Raw genomic sequence first — 16021 nt, 5'->3', positions numbered from 1 at the left:
TTTCATGGCTTCAATCACCATCTGCAGTGATTTTGGAGCCCCCAAAAATAAAGTCTGACACTGTTTCTCCATCTATTTCCCATGAAGTGATGGGACCAGATACCATGATCTTCGTTTTCTGAATGTTGAGCTTTAAGCCAACTTTTTCACTCTCCTCTTTCACTCTCATCAAGAGGCTTTTTAGTTCCTCTTCACTTTCTGCCACCAGTTTAAACCACTGTAAAGGCCACACTCAGGCTAGACTCTATTCACTCGAGATGCCTGTCTCTTCCTGACTAGCAGGGTCCCCTGCAAGCCCCCAGCGCAGCTCCCGTGCCCACCCCCAGCTCCCAGGCACCCACCTTTAGGAAGTCATCAAAGGTGATCCCCTCATACACCTGATCGGGCTCCTGCAGAGAGAACGGGGTGCAGTGAGTGGCTTCTGCCCAGGGACCCTCCACTTCCACCCCCGACACAGAAAGAGGGGTGAGGTGTGCAGGCAGGACCACGAGAACACTGTGACTGTTCGCCTCCAGCTCGGGGCTGGTCACCTTGAACTCCAGCATCCCCTTGAGGGGAGGGTGGAAGCCGGTGCAGGCTCACCCCCTACCTATGCTCCTGGGGAGGACAGGGCCGACAAGGATGGGAAAAGAAGGGGGGTGGGGTGGGCACAGAGGCTGGGGTGGCCACTAACAGACACCCCCTGTTGTTTCTCTGTTCTGCCTTCTCAAACCAGGCTTGGTTAAGAGCAGCTCTGGGCTGACCGGCGCTCCAGACACTGGGAAACGGCCAAGAGAATGAAGGGCCAGCCTGCATGGCCCACCCCTTCTCGCCCGTGAGTCACCCTGATGGCACGGGGTCCAGGAGCCTCCCTCCTGCTGAGTCACCTGTGCACACGGGGACGCACAAGATGATAAGCAGGGCTCCTGCCCCTGATGCCACTACGACCAAGTCCCCACAGCCCCCGCCCCGGCCCACAGCGCCCTCTGTGCCTGTGACAACTGGATGGACATCCCACCGCCTGTCAACACGAGACCAGCTAAAGAAAGTATGGTCGTCCGGGCTATGGATTACCATGAAGAAGGGGTTGATCCCAGATGGGCTGACATGGAAGAGGCTCCAAGATATGCACCCGGTGGAAGAAAAAAACAAGGAGCAGAAAGATGCTTGCAGATGGCTGCCACCTGTCCTGTGGACATGCAGGGTCAGCACGGGGATGAGGAAGCCGGGGGAGTTGAACGCCACGTTGTGTGACTCAGAACTAGAAGACACACATGTGTGCGTTGATCTGTGTCGGGAAAAACCCATCAAAGGCAGGTCTCTTTAGGGAGGAGGACCAGGAGAGACGCACTTCTCTTTATGTACCGCCCAGAGATTTGTTCTGATGCATAGTTAAGAAAACACTAGGGACTTCCCTGGTGGTCCAGTGGTTCAGAGTCACCTTGCAATGCAGCGGACACCAGTTTGATCCCTGGTCCAGGAAGATCCCACATGCCACAGGGCAACCAAGCTCATACATGACAACGACCGAGCCAGCGCTCTGAGAAGCCAGCGCACCGCAACTAGGGTAAGCCCTGTCGCCGCAGCTTGAGAAAGCCCACGCACAGCAACCAAGACCCAGCGCAGCCAAAAATAAATGCATAAATAATTCATTTAAAAAAAGAAGAAAACACCAGCAGGCTCTCTACGAGTGTTTTACCAACGTGATTACCATGAGCTGATGCGAATCTCACAACAGCCCCCTCAAGTGGGCTCTGCTCTTAATCTAATTTGGGATATACTTTTTAATTTTATGAAAAACGTCAGATTCTTAGAAGGCCTGGACCAGCCCTGTCCCTAGGGTTGCCTGCTCTTCCTGACCAGGGTCAATAGACAGAAGAAGTGGCTGCCCTCCGCCTGCCCGCCACCCTAGGTCCCTGGGGGTGGCCGAGGGGAGCGAGGCCCCGCTGGCCCGAGACCTGGCCTGGAGGGTGGGTGCCCAGTGGAAGCAAGGCAGGTGGAGGGGCCAGAGGCTCGGGGAAGCACTGGGGCTGAGGCCCCGGGAAAGCCGGCCCACCCTCCAGCCACAGGAAGGCTTCCCAGAGACACACTCTGGAAAGATCCCAGCCACACCAGACAACCGGCCCTGGAAGTCCATGATGGTGGGCGATGCCTCATCTGTCTTTGGCAGATACGTCAAGTGTCCTCAGAGGCCATGCAGTATGAAAGGATGTGGCCGCCCCTCGCCCCTGTGTTTATCTGGTCGACGATCACACGAGAAAACATTAGGACTGGTAACTAGAGGGAGATGGTGCCCACGGTGGCGGGATGCCCCCTAGGAAGCCGGCACGGGCTCCAAGGATGCGTGGATTCTATGCAGACCAGCAGCTGCCAGCTGCCAGCGATTTCACGACAGCAAATTAAGAAAACTCGCCAATTGAAACTGGAGTACGACAGGGAGCAATTTATCGGAGGAGAGTGTAATTAAATCAAGTGAGGATTCTGCTCGCACAGCCCAGCCGGGGATCCCTGCGCTCCCCAACGAGGCCACCAGCCCTTTCTGCAGCAGTTTAATCTGCTGAAGAGGGTGGGTTCACCAAACTCAGAAGCCTCCCTAGGGCCCCTGAAGCAGACAGATAAAATGCAGGTCAATAAAGTGACCGCAGCCCCCTTGCCCCTGGGGGCAGGCCCAGGCCCGCCATCTACAGTGACGGGCCTGGGCACAAACAGCAGGTTCCAGCAGGAAAAAAACAGCCCTCCACCTGGGCTGGGGTGACCCCAAAGCCGTGGTGGTGTCTGGGACAGCAGCCACAGTGAATACGCAGGATCCAGACGGGGTGGCCTCAGAGGGAACACCCGAGACACCCCCCCGCAAGGAACAAAGTCCATGGAGGTGATCATGTGCCTGCCCTCAGAGCCCCTGCAAGAGAGAGAGTCCAAGGTCATTGCCCAGGAAATCCAGAAGATTCCTACGCCTCTGAGCCTTGGTTCCCCTCAGTTCACTTGGAACCAGTGAAACAGGCTACAAGTCCATGAAGCAATGCCCGTGAAGAACCTAGCACGGCGCCTGCACACACTGTGCGCACACCCTTTGGAGGACCCTGGGGGTGCCTGGGTGCCTGGAGCCTCCCAAGGGAACCTGCAACTGCCCCTCCCCCCAACAGCACCATCCGAGCCCGTGAGTGCCAGCCGTGGCCGCTCACAGACGCGCTGGCTCCCAGTCCCCTGACCGTCCGTCCCTGTGCCCTCTGCTCCATCGGTTCTGCACTGGGGGTGACTTCACACACACACCCCACCCCAGCACCAACCCAGGGACGGTAGCTGCGTCTGGAGACACGTTTGCTTGTCGTGACTTGGAGGGTGTGACTGGCATCCAGTAGGTAGAAGCCAGGGACGCTGCTCAACACCCTGCAACCCCAGAGGGCCTCGTGTCCACAGAGCCGGGAGGAGAAACCCCAGGCCTGAGAGCCCGGCTGAGAAATGACTCACCACTTCTGATACCAGCCGGAGCCTCCCACCCTCGTCAGCCACACGCCCGGATGGCCGAGCCCCTGTCTCATCTACACGTGGCCCCCGCTGCTCCCAGCTCCTCCCTGGACGCCAGATCGTGGGCCCTCAGGAGACCCCTGCCCTCCAGGCCACAAATCGCCTCAAATAATAAAATTAATGACAGCGAGCCCCTGCTGTACACCAACTGGGCCTGGCGCTGTGCCAGATGCTACCTGTGGGCCCAGGGAGGCTATCTAGTAGGGTTTGTGGCCCCCCAAAGCCCAGCCTCCCCTGCCTGGCCCACCCCCCCAGGACTGGGACCTCAGATCTGGTCTGGTGGGACAGGAAAGCAGCGAGGCCTCTGAGCAGAGCTCTGCGCCAGGCCCAGCTGGAGTGGTGAGCAGGCCACGTGCGGTCTCTGCCCTCCAGGCCTTCCAGAAGCACAGACTCACAGCGGGCAGGGCTCCGCAGGCGGAGAGTGGAGCGTGGAGACAGGGGCCCCAGGCCCTCACCATCTGCCCCACGCAGACGCTGGCCGCCTCCATCATGGCGCCGTCGGCGATGGAGCGCGCCGACTCCTTTTCGATGTGCGGGTTCCCCGACAGCAGCTCCTCTACCACCTGCCGGAGAGGCAGACACACCGTGAGCTCGGGACAACGCCAGGCTGCTGAGCGCGGGGTGTGGGGGGGCGCCGGGGCCCGCCGGGCGCGGGAGCATACTTTACATTTCGATACTCTTCCAGGGTGATGCGGCCGTCGCTGTCCGAGTCGTACATGTGGAACAGAACTGGGGGCGGCGGGGAGAGGCGGAGGATGAGTCAGGCGAGGCAGACGGAAGCCCTGGGTTCCCCGTTACCGCAACCTCCCCCTCCCTCAAACTGAGCAAAACACCCCCAGCAATGCAACCCGAATGCCAAGGCTGTAGGGGGCAAGGGCAAAGGGCCAGACGGACCACTTCAGGTGGGTGACCTTGGGCAAGCGACCTCACTGCCCTGAGCCTCAGCTTTCCCATCTGTAAAATGGGAGTCAACACACCTCTGCCTCGTGGTGATGGTATCAGGTGAGCCAAGGCATGCGCAGTCTCATTAACAGGAAGTCAGCGCAGCGTGACTTCAAGGTGTCACTCCTGACACCCAAGAGGCTGGCTGCCGTCCTGGGCTTGGGGCAGGTCACAGACCCCGCTGCTTCCCTCCCGCCCCTGGCTGATCCGAGCAGGCCCCTGAGGGGCATTCACAGCTGCTCGGCTCGCTTCCCTCTCAGTGACGTCACCTGGTCCCTTTACTGACATCACTCAGCAGCCCACATCCCAACAGAGCCATGAGCTGAAGGGGAGGGGACCTTTCCACCCCTGGCTGAGCCTCAGGGAGCCTCGAGCTCACGATGGCCTCGGTCCCGGCATTTACCCTGCCTGGCGCTCTGCAAGCATCTCTGCCCCTCATCCTCACATGACCCCTCCCCGAGCCCGTGTCACAGACGGGGCTGACAAGCTCAGAGAAGTGAAGGCATTTGCCCACAGCTGCCCCATTAAGGGGGGCTTCCCCTGAGGCTCAGACGGTAAAGAATCTGCCTGCCATGCAGGAGACCTGGGTATGATCCCTGGGTTGGGAGAATCCCCTGGAGAAGGGAAGAGCCTACCCACTCCAGTATTCTTGCCTGGAGAATTCCATGGATAGAGGAGCCTGGCGGGCTACAGTCCATGGGGTCGCAAAGAGATGGACACGACTGAGTGATTTTCACTTCACTTCATTAACAGAGGGGCAGCCACGGGTTTGAACCAGAGTCCATCCCATCCCATAGGCCCCATGACCCCTGACCCAGCCCTTGGAACCATCTGGAAGCTGGCCCGACACCAGGCGCCATCCCCCTGCCCCCAGCAGCCCTCGGTACACGTCCGGAGCTAAGTATAGCCCAGGCCCGTGTTTACATTTCCCTGCAGACGCTGCTGCCTCGGGGGCGGGGTGCAGAAGGATGCTGGAGTCATGGGAAAGTGCACAGGGAGGGCCGGGGTGCCGCCCGCCCTGAACTCAGATCCAGGGCCAGAGCGGCTCCAAAGGTGGGGGCGTGGGCCCGCAGAGGCCACCCCGTGAAGCTGAGTCTGGTGGCAGGCTGTGGACCGGGGCAAGGGACGAAAGCACCCCTGCGGTCTCCTCCAGCCTCAGAACCAGCCACATGTCCAGCCCGCGTTCCCACCGTCAGGTTCAAGGTCACACAGCTGCTTAGTGGAAGGGCTGGATTGAACCAGGTCTGTCCAAACCAATTTCCCATCACCGACAGACCCTTCTATTCCCAGAAAATCACCAGCTGCTGAGGAGTGTCAACAAGGAGGCTGTCTCAGAACAGCCTAGGAGGGGGAGCACCCTCTGTGCTGTGAAAGCCCCCTCCTCAAGGCCCAGAGCTGGTGCTCCCTGACCCTCCCCACCCCCTGCAGGGGCACAACAGGCCTCGGGGACATGCAAACGGGCACCCACATCTCAGCTTCTCTTTCCGGCACAGCTGCACCTGCTCCTCGTCCATGGTGGTGTCGATGGGCCGGAAGTAGGACATGATGGTCAGAAAGTCCTCGAAGTTGATCTCGTCGGCCAGGCCGCTGGACCCCTTGCGCAGGTTCCTGTAGGAGCAAGAAGGGGGTGTCGGAAATATATTCAAAACAGAAGCTCATCTCGCTGCTGCCCACAGCCCCAGAGAAATTGGCCCTTCCAAGCACTCGCTTCACCTACAATGGCTGTCCCAGCCTTGGGTTCTGCTACCCAGCGACCAGCTCGTGGGTGGCACCGGGGGGCCCCTGGAGGGTTAGTCCAGCCCTGTGCTGCACTCCCCTCTACCCAGAAACCACCATCTGGGGGTCTGGGGGAGACACAGGCAGCTGTGTCTGTGGGGCAGGGGCTGCTGGGCATGCATGGTGCACAGAGTTGGGCGGTAATTCACCAGGTACGTCTCGTGATCCTTTCCTTTAGATCGAAAGGGTCAGGGAGTCACCCAGGGGCCAAATCCTGTCTGCTGCCTGCTTTTATATAGCCCATGAACTAAGAAGGGTTTGTATGTTTTGATATGGTTGAAAAAAAAATGTTAAGGGGGAAAAAAAGAATAGCATCGCATGACAAGTGAAAATTACATGAAATTCAAATCTGAGCGTCCAGAAATAAAGTTTTATTGGCACACGGCCACGCCTGCTCATTTACATGGTATCCGCGGCTGCTTTCAGGCTATAAAGGCAGAGCTGAACAGTTGTAACAGAGATGATGTGGCCCGCAAAGCCTAAAATATTTACTCTCTGGCCTTTTAGAGAAAGTTTGCCAGTTCCTGCTCTCTATCAGCTGTCTGAAACTCGGGCACAGTGATCTGTTGGCAGGCACTCTGAGTAATAATCTGTTTCCTACCAACGTGTAAAGTGCACCAATTAACTGCAGGTTTTCGAACAGATCAGGACAGGTTTGAGGTTGTCCCTGCGGGTGTGTTTTTCTGAAGGGGTGGGAAAGGGCTTGAGTTCCTGGCAGGGCTTGGGGAGGGTACCCAAGGCTGGGTCCGTCCCATGCTGAACACACAGCAGGTACTCAGCAAATGCATATGAAGGCATCGACAAGCCACCAAATACAGGTCCTGGCAGAGGAGTTGAGAAAACAGCTCGGAGCCGATTCCAACCAGACACGGGGTCCTGACCCACTGCTGCCATACTCTTACCACTAATCAACTTCTACTGGGGCAGGTCGCCATCTGTCTGATGGTCCCCCTACCCTCCCTGTGCCTCCTTACAAAGGGATAGCTCTCAGTTTGCCTGGGATGATGGTGCTTCTCAAATGCACTTGGGTGCCTCTTGGGGTCAAGACCACATCTCAGCTTAAAGGAACATGTTCAAGGTTCTCTAAGGGCCCAGCTGTTGTTGTTTGGTCGCTAAGTTATATCTGACTCTTTGTGATCCCCATAGACTATAGCCCGCCAGGCTCTTCTTACCATGGGATTTCCCGAGCAAAAATACTGGAGTGGGTTGCCATTTCCTTCTCCAGGGGATCATCCTAACCCGGGGATCGAACCTGCATCTCCTGCATTGGCAGACAGGCTCTTTACCGCTGTGCCACTGGGGAAGCAGGGGCCCAGCTGTTCCCTTTCAAATCCTGCCCCTGCAGCGGCCACCACACTTCACAGTTTAGAGATCTCACTATCCCCAAGCTTCCATTCCAGGAGATTTTCCAGAAAGAAGTGGCTCCCGAGCCTGGATCACGAAAGGTGGATTGTGAAACAACAAACTGCAGAGAGGAGAGGAGATCTCCCCAGGACTCAGAAAGCCTAGTCTTTGAGTGTTTTTTTTTTTTTTTCCCCCTCAATTTTCTCTGAAATCATCTCTTACAAAGGTTTCCCACTGTTTCTCTGGACAGACTTTTAATAACCTCAGAGTTCCTGCTGTCGGGGGCACAGACCAGACTTACAAGGTGTAAAAATAGCCCCAGGCATCATCAGGCTCCTAGGAGGCATGGTTCACTGGGTTAGCTTGCACCTCCTTCTCAGGGGGTTCCGGCTGCAGCAAGGGGCACGGAGATGAGCTCAGAGAAACGTGATGGACCGTGTGGCAGGCAGGCCATGTGTGTCTGCTTCTCAGGGAAGGCTGTGACCTGGCTGCTTCGGCATCAGGACCCAATTCAGGGGCAAGGGGTTCCTGCCCATGTCCCTGGGAGGTCCCTGTGGGCCAGCATCCTGGTCTCTCAAGGCAACCAGAGGGCAGAGGCCGAGGAAACCCAGACACAGCACCCAGAGCCAGGCCCACCTGCACTCCACTCCAATTTCCACAGTGGGGCACCCTGAGGCCAGGGTCAGTGGGTAGAAGAATGGGTGTGTGTGCTAAGTCGCTTCAGTCGTGTCCCACTCTATGCGACCCTATAGACTGTAGCCCACCAGGCTCCTCTGTCCATGAGACTCTCTAGGCAAGAATACTGGACCGGGTTGCCATACCCTCCTCGAGGGGATCTTCCTGACCTAAGGAACCTAACTCACGTCTCCCAAGTCTCCTGCACTGGCAGGCGGGTTCTTTACCACTAGTGCCACCTGGGACGCCCTAAAAGAATGGGGCTCCATCCAAACCTGCAGCCCTCCATCACAGCACTCTTTTGCAAGAAAGCCTGCTTGAATGCAGTATTTTCACTTCCTTAACTCTCCAATGACTCTGTGAGGACCAGAACCCTTGGAGGTGGGGACAGACCCTGCTCGGCTGCCTTCCAAACAGCTTTTTGCTTCACTGTCTTGTTCCCAAAGCACCTTAGGATGCAAGGCAGACACTGGTACTTTTTGAAAGGGAACTCCCACCTCCAGCCTGTCCTCTGACTCCTCCATCACTCCTTGGCAGAGCTTACAGGACAGAAATACAAAGGACGCACAGGTGCTGAGCGGCTCCAGGTCCCGGTTGGGGAAGCCTTTCCTCAGTCCTCCTCTTCTTGTTCACCTTGGGCAGTCCACCAACTCACCAGGGGCCTCCCTTTCTCCAGAGCGTGTCTGTAAGCAGCTGGCCCAAGGCTGAGGTCCCAGAACCCACAGGGGGCCGGGGGCAGGAGTGGGCTCTCACCTCCTGCTGTGGGCAGCTGTCCTCCCTGTCTCCTGCTCACTGTCCTGCATCATCTTCCAGTGGTCACTCCCTAGAGCAGGGGTCTTGTGAGCCGCCCGCACTACAGGCCTGGGGACCCCCTGACTCCCTCCCCATCATATCCAATCTTCTTCTCTCCTAGGACAGCCTGGGCCAGCTTCCACCATCCCGACCGGCAGAGGCCAGGATGAGCTCCGCAAAAAGCAAGTCAGAGATGTCCCTGGCGGTCCAGTGGCTAAGACTCTGCACTCCCAACGCAGGGGCCCAGGTTCCCTCCCTGGTCAGGAAACTAGATCCCACATGCTGCAACTAAGACCCAATGCAGCCAAATAAATAAATAAATTAAAAAAAAAAAAAAAGCAAATTAGACTCTGTTGCTCCCTTGCTCAATGCTCTCTGGAAGCTTCTCCAGCTCTTGTGGTGACTCCCCCCACCACAAGCCTCCACCTGGTCTCCCAGGTCTCAGCCCAGCCCTTGCCCCCGTTTCCGGCCGCACACCCCTCATCAGGGGCTCAAAGGCCTGATGACACCTTGCAGACACCCAACATTCCCTGACTGACCAAGGGTCTCCCTCCATCCTTCGGGAGGCACCTGCCTGTGCCCGCGCTCATGGCTCTGTCCTAACGTTGGATGCTCCAAGCAAGGCGGGGGTCTCTCCTGCCTCTGACTGTGGATTCAGGGCCACTTGTCCTCTGGCTGGAGGGAGGTTTCTGCTCCAGCTTGGGCCCAGGCCCAGCCCCCTTGGCAGGCAGCGTATCAGTCCTAGAGAGCAGCCTGGCCACACCCAACTTCCACCCCCACCTGAAAACACAACTCCTGGAACCTGTTCCCAGTTCCCCAACGGACAGCGGAGGGCCAAGCAACCTCCGGCCAGCCTTGCTTTAAGGAACAGCTTCCCTGGTGGCTCAGATGGTAAAGAATCCGCCTGCAATGCGGGAGACCAGGGTTCAATCCCTGTGTTGGGAAGATCTCCTGGAGAAGGAAACGGCTACCCACTCCAGGATTCCTGCCTGGAGAATCCCATGGACAGAGGAGCCTTGGGGGGGCCAGTGGGGGAAGGCAGGTACAGTCCACGGGGTCGCAGAGAGTCGGATGCGACTGAGCACTGAGCGTACCGTGGCTCTTGAACACACGTCACCTCAGCACAGCCTCACAGCAACGCCATGAGGCAGGGGCTGTTACTACCGTCATCGTTCTGTATATGAGCAAAGTGAGGCAGCCTCCTGGTGTCCACGGCCCCACCCCCACCAATCAGGGCAGTAGAGGTTTCCTGGGGTCCCCCTCCAGCCCCGCCACTCTCTCCTGGGCTGTCGGTGAGGACAGAAGAACCAAGCCCTTGGCCCCAGGTGGGCTCCACAGGCCCGGGGGGCAGCGGGGTCACTGGGACCTCTGGGGTGTCCCCCTCTCCCCATCTTGGCCCACCCGGTACATGAAGACACCAGCCCCTCCAGCTCCAAGCACAGAAGGCTGGGTCCCCGGAGCCCGGCCAACCTCACAGCTGCCCCGGTCTCATCCCGTCTTTCAGAGACAAGCCTCACAGGCAGGCGCCCGCGGGCCTGTGTACACACAGACACACACATCTGCACGCCGCCCCCTTCTCGTGTCAGGCGCCACGACACTCTGGTCACCCTTCACCATCTTCCTGCGACACCTCCAACCCTAGACCCCACGGGCCATATTGTCTCCACGTTGGGGGCCACATCACCCCATCCCCGCTCCACTACCTGTCAGGAACCCACCCCCTCCAATCCTGCTCTGCTCACTGCCCACCCTCCCAGGCCTCACCCTGGGATTCCGAAGGCAGAACCAGGGTTAAAAAGGAGGTGGGGATGCTGAATTCTACTCCCGTCTTCACCACGGACCACGTGACTTCAAACTATCCCTCTGTGAAGGGACGTGTGACAATTTGCTGGGGGTGATTCCTCAGATACCAGCTCCCTCACTTTCCTCTGCCCTCTGTCACCCCCTCCGGTATCTCAAAGCCACCCATCGCTATCCCTCTGCACTCAGGAGTCCTGGCTCCAGCCAGAGGGACCCTGGCCTCAGTCCCCGACAACCCACTGGCAGCCAGAGTGACGTCTGCAAGATGCCAACCTGCTTCATGCCCCACATACCTGCCTTAAAGCCTATCTGTGCCCCCACTCCTGATGCTGCTCCTGGGTTGAAGTCAAGACCCCTCTTGCTGGCCTAGGGTCTGCACGATGCACCCTGCCCACCCCACACCTCTCCCCACGCTCAGCCTGTGTTCCAGCTGAGGCCCCTGTCACTTGTATATCTGGACTTTAGGCCACAGGGCCTTTGCACATGCAGTTCTGGTTTCTCCTTTGCCTGGTTAACTCCTGGGCACTTTCTCCTCAGGTCTCACCCCACAGGCCCTAGAGGAAGGTCTCTGCATTTTCTGGGGCAGCCAGAGGACTTCCCAGTCCCAGCCCATGAGCACTGAGGTCCTGCTTCTGGCTCAGGTCCCCATAGTCCTGGCAGAACTGAGCTGGGCGGTTCAGGCTCGCATGACTTGAAGCCCATCCAGGGAGACCCCACCTATCACATGATCTCAACACACCAGTTCCCTTCCTTCCTCTTTCTGCCCGCTCCTCTGCTCCTCAGCGATCTCTGCAGACACAGGGTGTCAGCCCGAGAGTGTGCCCATCCCCCATGTCCATCTCCTACCTCCCCACTAAGCCTCAGACACAGTGATGTCCCTCCCGATACCTGAGTCTTTCAACCCTGACGACACCGGACATTTGGAGACATGAGCTCTGACCTTAGCCTCAGCTCTGGGACACTGTCCATGGTGCCTCTCTCTGCCTCAGTTTCTCCATCTGTAAGCCAGGGCACTGAGCATACTCTGGCTCTTCAACACACATCATCTCAGCACAGTCTCACAGCAACACCGCAAGGCAGGTGTATCACCATCATTCTATCAATAAGGAAAGTGAGGCAGCCCCCAGGAGGGCGCCAGTGAGCCTGCTTCCTGGTATCCATGCCCCATGAGGTCCCCATTCCAAGTGTGGGGAGACCCAGGGACTCACTTCTGAAGAAAACAATAAAGAAAAGTTGATGGAATGTTATGTGCAAGATGAAGTTCCAATAGATTCCATCTCAAGTGCCCAGTCTCTCTCTTCTCCCTCCTTCCCTCTCTCTCTCTCTCCCTGGAACATCTTACTCTTGAGGGAACCCAGCTGCCAGGTGTGGTAACTCTGGGGATTGGTTCATGAGCTGCCAACATCCAGGTGGATGAGCTCGGAAGCAGAGCCTCCCCCAGTCATGCCTTTGGGTGACTGCAGCCCCAGTTAACCCTCCCTGAGCCAGAGAACCCAAATCCCTGATGCATAGAACTGGTGAGCTAATAAATATGTATTGTCTTAAACTGCTAAGTTTGCTGCTGCTGCTGCTAAGTCGCTTCAGTCGTGTCCGACTCTGTGCGACCCCATAGACGGCAACCTACCAGGCTCCGCCGTCCCTGGGATTCTCTAGGCAAGATCACTGGAGTGGGTTGCCATTTCCTTTTCCAATGCATGAAAGTGACAAGTGAAAGTGAAGTCGCTCAGTCGTGTCCAACCCTCAGCGACCCCATGGACTGCAGCCCACCAGGCTCCTCCATCCATGGGGTTTTCCAGGCAAGAGTACTGGAGTGGGGTGCCATCGCCTTCTCCGAAACTGCTAAGTTTAGGGGGGGAGCAATTTGTTATGCAGCCATAACTAACGAATACAGAGGCCGAGAGAGACTGAGTGAGCTGTCCCAAGTCACCTAGCCACGAATCCAGAACTGCTAGACCTCTGGCCCATGCTCACAACTCCTACCAACATGAGTTATGACAGAGGTTACAAAGGCAAAACACTCCCCACAAAGTCACCCACCATCAGCATTCCAGAAGGGCCCACCTGTTGTCGAAGAAGGCACGGACGATTTTGGACCGGATTGGGTTGAGCTCCAGGTCAGGGACGTTGTTGAAGTTCTCCTTCCTGGGTTTCCAAGGAGGCACACCGGGAAATGAGGGAGAAAAGAATGACGTCAGAGAGCGTGTTCATCACCTCTCACGTTGTGTTTTCTGAGCAGGCCCTAGGAGAATGGTCTGGAATTCCCAAGTCAGGACTGGGGTTCGCTGCACTGGTCCACCTCTTCCTCTAACCCTTGGACCAGCGGGGCCACAGAGGGCCTGGAGGCTCAGAGGCGCCTTTGGGAATCTGACAGATGTCCCGGACATCCACCCTGCCCATCCCCCAGAAAGATGCAGCAACACAAGACCTGCATCCTATTCCGAGGGGTCAGATACCCCAGTAGGGAAACCCTGAGTTGGCTATCCTGGAATCAGAGCAGCAAGCTGCTCGCTTGGAGATTTCAAAAACAGTGTCCACACTAGGTTAAAAACCTGGAGTTACACATGACCCAGTGATTCCACGGCTAGGTATATACCTGGATATGTCCCAAGAGAAATGAAAACATTCATCCACATAGAAATTTGCCCGTGAATATTGATAGAAGTGGGCTTCCTGGGTAGCTTAGCTGGTAAAGAATGCCTGCAATGCAGAAGACTTGGGTTCAGTCCCTGGGTTGGGAAGATCCCTTGGAGGAGAGCATGGCAACCCATACCAGTATTCTTGCCTGGAGAATCCCCATGGACAGAGAAGCCTGGTGGGTTACAGTCCATAGGGTCACAAAGAGTCAGACACAACTGAGCGGCTAAGCACATTCAGACATTAAAAGGAAATAAATACAGACACAGGCCACAATACAGATGGACCGTATAGACACGGTGCTAAGTGAAATAACCTGGGCCACACAGTGTATGATTTCATTTATATGAAAAGTCCAGAAGAAATCAATCCATAGAGACAGAAAGGAGATTCGTGGTTGCCAGAGGCTAGGGGATTGGGAGCCATGCTGGGGAACGGTATTAAGGGTACGAGGACTCTTTAGGGGGTGATGAAAACGTTGTCAAACTGACTGTGGTGATGGATACAGTGCTCTGGAAGCATACTAAAAGCCAATTGCATTGCACATTTTAGTGGGTAAATCGCTGGATATGCGAATTCTATTTCAGTAAAGCTGTTCAAAGAAAGAGAGAAATGTTCGTATGAGATGGTGAATTTCAAACACAGCCACCCTGTGGCTGAGGCCAGGTGTCGCTGGGTCCCAGAGGCTGTGAATTTGCAGTCATGGAGGCAGGTAAGTCCCCAGCTGCCTGACCTTCCCGCATAAGGCTGTCCTTTGTTCTCGGACCTGCTTCCTGCTCACCTTTTCTTCTGCTCTGTGGATTTCAACAGGCAGTGGCCTTGGTAGGGACCCAGGACACAGGCTGGTAATCCCGGGGAATAAGGAGGCAGACCCAGCTTGGGGAAGCTGGGAGGATATTAGCCACTTAAAAGTAGAATGTCCAGGAGCCCTCAGATTTAGAACTTGAACCTAGAACCAACCCACGCTGGGAAGGAGGAAGTGCCACATACAAGGGGCACTCTGCACCATCAGAGCTGGAAGGCTCTGTAAACACACAGCTGAGCCCTGTCCTGCCCCCACCAAACAGATGGGGGAGCTGAGGCTCAGACAGGAGAAGCAGGACCTACCCGGGGCCCGGATGCCTCCATCTTCTCTCCCTCTCCAAGCTGTCTCCCACCTCTCCCCACCACTCAGTGCTCCTAGCTTCGTTTGCTTGCAGCATCTGGCCAAACTCAGGAGCCAGCATCAACGGATGCCCACATTTCAGATTCCTGAGGCTCCCAGTTCTGAAGGCAACCCACTCAGAGCAGCTGGCCCACAGCACTGGAATATTATTCAGCCATAAAAAGGACTGCAGTGCTGACCCATGCTACAACAGAGATGAACTTCAAGAGCAAGATGCTAAGTGAAGGCAGCCAGACACAAAAGGCCACACGGTGTATGACTCTATGTATGAATATATGAGATGTCCAGAATAAGCAAATCCAGGGAGACAGAAAGCAGACTGGCGGGTGCCAGGGACTGGGGGACAGTTGACAGCTAGCAGATACAGGGTTTCTCTTGGCAGTGATGAAAATGTTCTTATATGGACTGTAGACTAAGTGGATGAATTGTATAACATGTGAATTATATCTCAATCAGGCTGTTTTAAGGGCTTCCCAGGGGGCTCAGTGGTTGAAGAACCTGCCTGCAATGCAGGAGGCAAAGGTTCAATCCCTGGGTCAGGAAGACCTCTCCCTCGCCCCAGAGGAGGGCATGGCAACCCACTCCAGTATTCTTGCCTGGGAAACCCCATGGACAGAGGAGCCTGGCGGGCGACGGTCCATGGGGCTGCAAAGAGTCAGACACGACTGAAGCAACTGAGCACAAGCATGAGCAAGTTTGCTTTAAAATATTCCTAAAATATATTTTTTTAATATTTTTATTTCTCTCTCTTAATTTCAGTCTGTTAAAAAATTACCTAATCAGCAGAGAATTCTTTTTCTTTTGAGAAGCCGGGACTTCTCAAAGTTTAATATGCTTATAAATCAACTACTGATCTTTTTAAAATGCAGAATCTGATTTACTAGTTTGCAGGGGATCTGGGACTTTGCATTTCTAAAAAGAACCCAGGTGATGCCAGTGTCACCAATTCAAGGATCCCACTTAGGGTTAGAATGCTTGCCAATCAGGAGGCGTGGGTTCAGTCCCTGGGTTAGGAAGATCCCCTGAACTAGGAAATGGCAACCAGCTCCAGTATTCTTGCCTGGGAAATACCATGGACAGAGGAGCCTGGTGGGCTAGAGGTCCATGGAGTTACAGAATCAGACATGAGTTAGCAGCTAAAAAACAACAACAACTTTAGGGTTAAGGGCATAGAACTCTAGCTCTCCAATGTGGCTGTACCCCAAAATCATTTGGAGAGTTTATTTTATTTATTTATTTTTAATTTTTTATTCCTTTATTTCTCATGTGTTCCCCATCCTGAACCCTCCTCCCTCCTCCCTCCTCCCTCCCCATACCATCCCTCTGGGTCATCCCAGTGCACCAGCCCCAAGCATCCAGCATCGTGCATTGAACCTGGACTGGCATCTC

The 16021-nt window shown here is 56.0% G+C and overlaps 1 protein-coding gene across 4 annotated transcripts in view; it reads right to left on the bottom strand.

The window, feature by feature from the left end:
* TESC (tescalcin) overlaps window positions 1-16021 on the bottom strand; it is a 66106-nt gene that overhangs the window by 3148 nt on the left and 46937 nt on the right. Inside the window, exons 3-7 of one of the 4 annotated variants that reach the window (XM_010828546.1) lie at window positions 12895-12975; window positions 5915-6054; window positions 4172-4233; window positions 3900-4067; window positions 342-389 (exon numbers count right to left, since the gene is read on the bottom strand). In XM_010828546.1, the coding sequence (XP_010826848.1) occupies window positions 342-389; window positions 3900-4067; window positions 4172-4233; window positions 5915-6054; window positions 12895-12975 (499 nt within the window). The remainder of the gene's footprint in view (window positions 1-341; window positions 390-3899; window positions 4068-4171; window positions 4234-5914; window positions 6055-12894; window positions 12976-16021) is intronic. The other 3 variants (XM_010828547.1, XM_010828548.1, XM_010828549.1) reach the window with 3 other exon arrangements.

Source organism: Bison bison, unplaced genomic scaffold, assembly GCF_000754665.1.
Source record: "Bison bison bison isolate TAMUID 2011002044 unplaced genomic scaffold, Bison_UMD1.0 scf7180017864495, whole genome shotgun sequence".
Classification (NCBI taxonomy): Eukaryota; Metazoa; Chordata; class Mammalia; order Artiodactyla; family Bovidae; genus Bison; species Bison bison.
This window is presented reverse-complemented; position numbering and strand designations above follow the sequence as displayed.